This window comes from Fusarium oxysporum, chromosome 2 (assembly GCF_000149955.1).
Source record: "Fusarium oxysporum f. sp. lycopersici 4287 chromosome 2, whole genome shotgun sequence".
Lineage (NCBI taxonomy): Eukaryota > Fungi > Ascomycota > Sordariomycetes > Hypocreales > Nectriaceae > Fusarium > Fusarium oxysporum.
Window position 1 is genome coordinate 3,373,106 of NC_030987.1, and position 8,344 is coordinate 3,381,449.

At 49.4% G+C, this 8,344-nt stretch overlaps 4 protein-coding genes across 5 annotated transcripts in view; all 4 read right to left on the reverse strand.

Annotated features, from left to right (window-relative positions):
* The window catches only part of FOXG_08415 (dolichyl-P-Man:Man(5)GlcNAc(2)-PP-dolichyl mannosyltransferase), a gene marked incomplete at its 3' end in the record, with an annotated part of 1,484 nt that extends 145 nt beyond the window's left edge, over positions 1-1,339 (reverse strand). Inside the window, exons 1-3 of the mRNA XM_018387332.1 lie at positions 1,153-1,339; positions 854-1,098; positions 1-806 (exon numbers count right to left, since the gene is read on the reverse strand). Coding sequence (XP_018245175.1) covers positions 1-806; positions 854-1,098; positions 1,153-1,303 — 1,202 coding nt within the window. The 5' untranslated portion in view covers positions 1,304-1,339. The remainder of the gene's footprint in view (positions 807-853; positions 1,099-1,152) is intronic.
* Positions 1,340-1,477: 138 nt separating this feature from the next.
* FOXG_08416 (D-amino-acid oxidase) lies at positions 1,478-2,883 on the reverse strand. Of its 2 annotated transcripts, XM_018387333.1 has the most exons (4): positions 2,742-2,883; positions 2,554-2,691; positions 2,410-2,507; positions 1,478-2,358 (listed from the first exon to the last, which is right to left on the reverse strand). In XM_018387333.1, the coding sequence occupies exons 1-4, from the start codon at positions 2,765-2,767 to the stop codon at positions 1,535-1,537; spliced, it is 1,086 nt and encodes a 361-aa protein (XP_018245176.1). In that variant the 5' UTR covers positions 2,768-2,883; the 3' UTR covers positions 1,478-1,534. The 2 variants fall into 2 exon arrangements, with proteins under 2 accessions (XP_018245176.1, XP_018245177.1); XM_018387334.1 differs by lacking the exon at positions 2,742-2,883 and having other exon boundaries at positions 2,554-2,726.
* A 226-nt stretch (positions 2,884-3,109) lies between these two features.
* FOXG_08417 (thioredoxin 1) lies at positions 3,110-4,153 on the reverse strand. Its single transcript, XM_018387335.1, has 3 exons — positions 3,912-4,153; positions 3,744-3,851; positions 3,110-3,683 (listed from the first exon to the last, which is right to left on the reverse strand). Exons 1-3 carry the CDS (start codon positions 4,031-4,033, stop codon positions 3,485-3,487), a joined length of 429 nt encoding a protein of 142 aa, XP_018245178.1. The 5' UTR covers positions 4,034-4,153; the 3' UTR covers positions 3,110-3,484.
* A 1,422-nt stretch (positions 4,154-5,575) lies between these two features.
* Positions 5,576-8,005, reverse strand: FOXG_08418 (uncharacterized protein; the record flags this gene model as incomplete). The annotated part of the gene is made up of 1 exon (XM_018387336.1): positions 5,576-8,005. One exon carries the CDS (start codon positions 8,003-8,005, stop codon positions 5,576-5,578), a length of 2,430 nt encoding a protein of 809 aa, XP_018245179.1.
* Between the last annotated feature and the right edge of the window lie 339 nt (positions 8,006-8,344).

Here is an 8,344-nt window from a genome sequence, read left to right on the forward strand (position 1 = left end):
TTCACAGCGGATGGTTGAGCTGAGGTCGTGCTTGGGTATACATTCCAAGCCCATTCCTGCGCGGCCCAGATAATTGCCACGATGACGGGGTCTTCGGTGGCTCGCCAGAGGAGATAGGGTGTTGCCCAGGCGAGATAGGCATAGAACTGGTAGTGCAGTGACCGAGCGAACAGCAGACCAATGAGGTTGGCAGTGAGCATCGTTGTCATGGCGTACTCAGGGGTGACGTAGTGAGAAATGCGAAGCTGTTCCTGCATGGTAAACGGGGACTTGAGTCGCAAGAAGGAGGGTATCAGGTCGTAGAGCGACCGTCCAGTTGGTTGGATCCATCTCTTGGAGATGAAGATCAAGAGCACCAGAATATGGCAGGCCAGAAGAGATAGAGCAAAATACTTGCTGAGGAAAACTTCCTCGCCCAGCATGCGCCAGTTGACCGTCCACTTGAATTGAAACTGTCGTGATAGTTCAAAAGCCCGAGCCGCATACCCACGAGGGTTCTTAGTGATAAACGGAAGTCCAATGGCGAACTGAATCTGAGCCATGAGCCATGCGAGACGAAGGCTAGGCCATAACCCTCTACCCAGAAAAAGGATGACGCCAATAGCAGGTAGAACCAGTAGTAGCGACATCTTGATTCCAAGACCCCAAGAATATACTAGACTTCCAACGGTCCATTGTCGGCGTTGGAAAAGAAAGATGGTTAGCCATAGGAAGAAAACGGCGAAGCAGTCGTTGAAACATCGTAGGACGAAGAGGCTATGTAGTCGTTTCGAGGCGATTAGGAAGATGAACATGTACGGAGGGACCTAGAATTGTTAGAAAACTACCTGAAGTGGCCCAGGACGTTACTGACTTTGGCTTTCCAGTAGCAGAGCATCACCACTGCCAACGTAGCCATATATAACACAGCAAATATTTGCTGCGCCAGAAGAATGTTTGTCCCCTTGTCCGTGATGTAGTAAAGTCCCGTGTAAGTGTAGACATGCGCTGCTGGATACACCAAAGGACCAGTGTCGCCCTCCATCTTGGTATAGTCTCTCTCGCCCGATACAAACTGCGAAATCTGCTGCATGTACGCAACCCAGTCGATCTCGGTATCTGTTCCACGAGATTAGCTTCATCATGAGGCTTTGGAAATTTGACGCCACGCACATGGGATCTTCCATATGATCAAGCCACAACCAAGCGCGTCGACCAGCCAGAGCGCGATGGGGATGAGCTTGGAGAGCGCATGGCGGCCATTGAGGACGTTTCTTAGGAAGCGCACGCCCTGACTCAGGGTGCCAGATGCAGATTCTGGCATTTTGAAAATGGAGAATGCGCTGGCTTGTGAAAGGAGGAAAGGAAAGCTTCAAGTTAAAACAGGGGTTCAAGTGTTTGGAGAGAGCTATGTGTGGGAAATGCGGGGCCCCGCGATATGCATATTCTCATATTCTCTACTCACCAACTTCCATCCTTATTAAGCTGAGGGCAATCATAAGAATGAACGAATTAATTATTCATTATCATATCAATTCATAAACGCTTAGTCGATCTACAGCTTAGACTTGGCAGCTTTGCCAACCTTGTCAACAATATCAACTACACCCTCAGCGCAGCCATATGAGCCTTGATATCCCCAGCCAGAGTGGCCATAGTTGTGCACGATCCACGTCTCATCGTCTAACTTCTCCTCCTCAAGTCGGAGTCCATCTCGTCTCCAAGGACGCAGTCCAACAGCGTGTCGAATCACACTCAGTCCCTTAACTCCCTTACCATCAGCGACCTCAGGGCGTGCCTCAACGATGCGCTGCATGATACGTTGGGCGATATTGGGGTCTGGTTGAGACTCCCAGTTGCCGATATCGTAAGTTCCACCCAAGATTGTGCCACCACCAGCTGCTCGCTGCATGAGGTACATGACATCGGCACCGCCATCCTCAACTCCAGATGTGATAAGCATGGGTGTGCTCTCGTTGCGCACCAGCACAATCTGTCCGCGTGCAGGCGCCATAGTCTCATCCTTGACACCACCCAGCTTCAAGGAGCCTAGGCCTGTCGCGTTGACGATGATGTTGGGAACGTTGCCCGTGTGGCTCAGTTTCTTGGCCTCGCTGATATCGGTCAGGATACCTCTCTTGAAGACCACGCCGTTTTTCAGACATTGACCGACGAGCCAGGGAAGGTAGATGGCGGTATTGATGCAGACAGATGTGAATTCGCAGCCTGAGTCGTAGCCGCGAGTGACTTCATCAGGGTTCTGTTCTCGGAAATCCTCAAAGATCTCCTTATACCAGGGCTCTTCCATGAAGAGTGCATCAGGGAATGTTTGGTTCTTTGCTGCTTCTGCGTCCTTCTTTCGTCTTTGAATGTGGCACTCTGCTGGATATTAATCCTGTGTTTTTCCTGAGAGTAAAAATGGTGACGCACTTTGGAAGTGAATGCCCGCCTCGGGGACTTGTTCGCACAGTTTCTTGAACTCTACCCATGTTCGACGTTCCCATCTGCTTCTTTCTCGTGTGGCCATACTGGAAATCGTGAGTAGGATGATACAAAATGGACCAGATCACATACGGGCAGACGTTGGCACCAGCAAATGGCGAGGCATATTCAATATCATAGTCACCGGGCATATGCTTGCCCACGACAGTGATCTTGTTGCCCTTGTTCTTGGAAAGGAGGTAGGCGGACGTCAAGCCAGAAACACCAGCACTTTCATAGTATCAGCTTCGTTCAGAATAGCTTATCCCACCAAGACTCACCCAACGACGACGATTGTGTTCGCCATTTTGATATGTCACGCTTAGGCAATTGGGTATTCGGTATAAATCTTCTCGAAATGGAAAATTACTTGATCGAACTGAAGACTAGACTATAGAGTAGAGGTTGTCACATCAACTTATACGCCGTCTCATCGGTTCCCAGTTGAAGCCCCGATCTCTAAACCGGTTAATTGACTATTGTGATTGGCTTATCAAGGCGGGGCCGCCGAAACCGGGCTCGGCTCTATCATGGTAGTAGCATAAGGAGCAACGTCAAGATAAGCCTGTCGCAATGGTTTGAGTTGCATATTAATGAACCAATCAGTTTGTTTTGGAAGCTATTGCCGACCTGTCAAATGCTTCTCGGGCGTAAATGACACTCGCCGAATGGTCATATGCATACGACGGCCTTCCACCTCCGCCATGGTCCATACTGGAAATAGAAGGCCGCGAGAGAACTTGACTAACTAGCCTATGGCATTTGAACCATTTCTAGCCGAAATCATAGAAGTGTGATGTAACTGCCGATCAGTATAGACTCACGAGCTCAAACGATTCTCCAGAATGATGCATAGATAAGATACCATAGACAGACACCAATAACCCATTGTACAAGTCTAACTATGCTAATAATACACAGCTGTTTTTATTTTCTTCAGCAATGTAAACAGATTGAGTCTATTGCCATGACTCTCCTTGATAGTTTTACCAAGTGATTCGAGGTGTTACAAGATTTATACAGTTTATGCAACATGCTTGGCCAGCATCGACTGGAGAGCCTGAGGGTTAGCACCGACCAACTCATCAACCTTGCTTCCATTCTTGAAGACGAAGAAAGTTGGCATAGCGCGAACGCCGAGCTCGGCGGTCAGGTCGGGGAGCTCATCGACGTCAAACTTGACGAATTGGATGTTGTCTGAAAGAGCCTTCTCTTCCGAGAGCCTGAGGTTCTATTGTCAGTTGCCCATTTTGCAATGGTGCTGTATCTTTTGAGCCACTTACTTGTTGAGGATGGGAGAGATGGCCTTGCAAGGACCGCACCATGTAGCGAAGCAGTCGATAAGAACAGCCTTGTCTGTTGTGGAAACAAGGTCCTTAAACTCTTTCGTTCTATCAGATCAAGTCAGTAAGAATTATTCCCAGAACCTTCATGATTGCTCTTAAACTCACGTCTTGATATCCTGCACAGCGAATCGAGCAGCCGTGCTATGGAATGGCCGGGCAGCGAAAGTCACAGCGCCAGATCGAGCAGCCTGGGCGACAGGTCGCATAAGACGGAAGGGAGAGGACATTGTATTAGTCTTATAAAACGTGTTGTTTATATGAGTTGTAAACTTGGATTAGGATGAGAGGTCTGGATTTCTAATTGTTAGCTCTGATGGCTCTTCATTGGGTGGAGTATGATGACTTGGTTGATTGGCCAATCATATTATGATGACACAAAGTTCATGAGTGGTCTTGGACGTTTCATGATAGAAACTCAAAAGTTTCATGATAATGTTTTAGGGTCGATATTGCGCTTTGACGATGTATAATGTGTTGGTAGGGGCCTACTGCGTATAGTACCTTTGATGTGATGGCATCATAGTGAAACAATTACCTCACCTCTAAAAGCTCTCAAGAGCCATGTTCAACGATGCCTCATGTTCTGATCAAGTTACATATGAGACAACAAACAAGAGAATCTACGTACTTTACACAGACTTCAGTAACTCACTCACTCTCTTATCCAGTCTTCACCTACTTGAACCACGGCCGCATCATCCCACACTTGTGGATATGCCACACCCAAATGTACGCATAGCATGATAATTTCCACATTCACAGCAGCTAAGCTAGTTCCCGAGATCTACGACGATCATCTTATAATTAATTACTGCTTCAAATGCCGAGACCACGGACATAACTTATTTCATGCGCCTAGGGCTGTGGATCAGACCTAATCTTAATATAGCTATCACTTGACGTATGGTGAACCAGCTTTCAATCTCAGGATATTGTTCGATCTGGTCAATTAACCTATCAGCTTACAAACATTTACATCTTCCTCCTCTAAGGTGGACAGATATATGTCCATCGTCTTGTGATCTTGTCCACCCCCATTTTCCCATTGATGTTCATTGCGCTATCGCATCGCAAGATCTATTGTTTCATGCAATCAACCACTCTCGCGCCAAGCTCGATCTCAGGCTTCCAGTTTATGTGTCTGGATGCCCAAGTGCAAAAGCAAATCCCAGTTGCTCAAATCAAACCATTTTTCCCGCCTCCCATAAACCCCGGCTAGTAGAAAACAAAATGCTCCCCTCATCTCACAGACAAGATAAGGAAAACCACACCGGCTTCCCAAGGAATGACAGCGCCCAATGGGCACGAAAAGGGACCGGCCAAGGAGACTAGCTCCCTCACCAATAGTTGGTAAATCAAACGCGTCGAGTCTCCCAGTACTCTGTAATTGGCGGTCGACGCGGGGTATCAAAAGGTGCGGTATATGTAGTCGAGAAAAGAAATCCTAGCAGTGAACTTGGAATGCGCCGTAGTCATCAAGGTCGTGTCATACATCAGGAGCAAGTCGGTTCCCAGTACCGTCCATGTGATAAGCTATTATAAGAGTGTTGAGTCGTCATAAGAAGAGTCTTCGCTAATTTTGTTGTTTTCCTCTTTTTTTGGTCGATTTTCCGTTGTTGACAAGAATAGTGAAGTGATAAGGAAATGTTAAATGAGTGACTTAGGTTAGTTGAGACGGTAAGGAAATAAAAGGAGTGAAAGGTGTCGTCTGGTCGACATTCGTTCAGTTGCGAGACTCTTCTTCTGAGCGATCAAGATTAGTTTAGCTTTCACACGGCTGGTTGGACGTGACTTCGTCGCCTCTCTGAATTCCCTGTGGCATCAACGGATGGCCGAGGAGTGATATCGAGTAGTTTAGCACTTCCAGCGCTAAAGTTGCGAACGTGACCTTTGCCCAGGTTGACGCTTCTAGCGCTCTGAACGTTGGCAAGCTCTTGTGATGGAGATACGGGTGATGTCGGGCTCTCTTCATCCTCAGATTCAAGCTCCAAGAGTCCCTCGTGACTCTTCATAGTGAATCTGTGCACAACTTGGGGCTGAGAACCAACAGCGCCCCATTTCATCTCTCCATCATTAGCAAACTCTTCCTCATCGCTGCTGGGACGTCCTTCACCGGAACGACGACCCATGAACTCAGGATTCGAGTTTCTTCGGGGAGTGAGCTTCGTCAAATATTCATCCTCGACGATCTCCAAGTTTTCTTCTGTGCTGTTCGTTGGGGAATCAGTGTGGGCGTCGTTTTGCTCACGCTGATTAGCCCTTCGAATGCTATCTCGTATGGCAGCTCGACGGCCACTGGCATTACCGGAAAGCCAGGAACCTTCGGAGTCAATCGAGGCGAGTGACATGGACATGCCAGCTTCTGGGGATGGTGAAACATATGCGCGCTCTACTGTCGACGGCGTACGGCGCATGGCCTCGGCGGATCGGTGGCCCGATGTTGGTGTGTCATAGCGCACGCCCAAGGACCTCAACTCCTCCATTTCACGGATCTTTTGTTCGGTGAGGATGGGCATGGGGGGTTCAGCTTCGGGCGACTGAACGCGTGAAGCTGGCGGTGAGAGAGGTAACTCAGGTAAGTCTTCCCGGAAGCGAGAACCAGTCCTCTTTGGGGCGCCAATGCTTGGTTTACGGGATAGATAGTTACCGCTTGAAGAGTTGGGCGAGTCCTCACCCTCGAGCTTAGCGAGGGCGTAGGCTTGCGCCTGTGCTCTTGACTGAGCTGCGGCTGCCTGCATCTCCTCCCGAGAGGTATTGGCAAAGGACGATGGTCCTTCACGTCGTTGCCGTTTGCTTCCAATTCTCAGGAATGCTTTAATAGAAGCAAACCCATTCTTGCCGCCATCAGAATCATGAGAGTTTTGTCTGGGCATGTGAACATCCTCCTCGTTGATGGTCTCAGGTGGCGGAGAAACCATCCTATCTCGGTCAGATCGAATCGTCGACCTGGATCGCGACTTAGCCGATCTCAAAAGATCAGAGAATCTTGTTCCGGGAGAAACGCTTCCCATGTCTTCAGAGGGCTGACGCATCGATGTGGTGTCCTTTGTAATGACTTCTTCCATAGGCGTTGGCTGCTCGGAGGCGGCTGTGTCTGTGCGATGAAAGACCTCCTCAGCCTTCTTTGGAGACTCGGTTTCCCTTTCGTCTTCAGTAATATCCATAGGCTCTGGATCTTCGGGCTTTGTTTCGGTAACAACAGCGGAAGCAGGGTCGATCCCCAACCCTACAAGTTCACGGCCCATGACACCTCTCTCAAGATTCTCTGGCGGAGGAGTGCCTGTGTTTCTGGCCTGCATTTGCTCCGCTTGTTGCTTCTCTGCCCTTTGTGTGATCCGTCGCTCCATCCTTTGTCTCTCTTTCTGCTTCTTCAGTTCTCGTCGTCGATTATCTCTTTCCATGAGTTCCCTAAGATCGCGGGCGTCGAGGTCGTCAGCAAGGGAATCGATGCGCCTATGCGATCTCATCGTCTCTTCCGGAATCGGCTCCTGCTCAAGAAGTTTCCTCCTTAATGATCCAGACCGATGAGGTGTAGGCACATGGGGAGTCGTCCATCGGGCGTTCGGGGTATAACGAAGCGTAGGTCGAGGTGCAAGAGCTGCAAGAGCAGAGACTCTATACGAGCCAAACTCCGAGTCAGACGAAAGACTGGAGTGTATTGATCCGGGTACTGGAAGTGAAACATCCGAGTTGCGACCAGCTCGGTGCCTTCCAAATCCCCCGGTTTTTGATCTTTTGGAATCTTTCTTCATAGGCCGGCCTGAATTCCATTGTTCCGTAGCAGGCCGAACTGGAGCAAAACTACTCATTGCTTTAATCTCGGCTTCTCTGTTGCGTTCTTCTTTCCTCCTCTTACTTCTCTGCTTTCTTGTTGGTTGGTGGGTCGGACGAAGCGTGGGTGTGCGATCCCAGAGTTCGGGACGTTCTTCAAGGTTGCCAGTAGTTCTTGTTCGGCCTGTTCGTTCACGGACTGGCGAGCCAGCGCGGTCTCGGTCGGTACGAATGTCATCCTGGCGTCCCGGGGAGAAACTATAGGTTCGACCGGCTCGCTGAAGTCTGGGCGGTTCGGTACGTCGTTTCTTCAAACCAAGTTTGGGTCCCTCGTTGTGAGGCAGCGGCGCGCCCTCTGCATCTGAGAAAGCAGCGCCGCTGCGGGAGCGCTTGCGGCTACTCCGGCGCCGGAATGGCCAAAGGGCCATGGTTCCTGATTCGTCGCCAAACGCTGGAGCTAATAATGAGCAACTAATGTCGTCGCCGATGTACAGTCGAAATCGTCTATATTATATTGGGTATGCGAGGGCATCGTGGAATCGTCAAAACGTTCGTACCAAGCTGGTCATCAGGGGAAGCGAGTGAGAGCTGCAGGGTCGTGTCGAACAACTCGCTGCGCTGGTGGGCTCGATGGCCGCAACAAAACGATGTAGGATCAAAGAGGGCGCGTAGGTTGTAAGTAAGTATTGGAAGACAAGTACAGCCACTGCGGTGACAGTCGAAATAAGCGGTGATTGTGGATGTATGTGGATGTAAATGAATGCAAG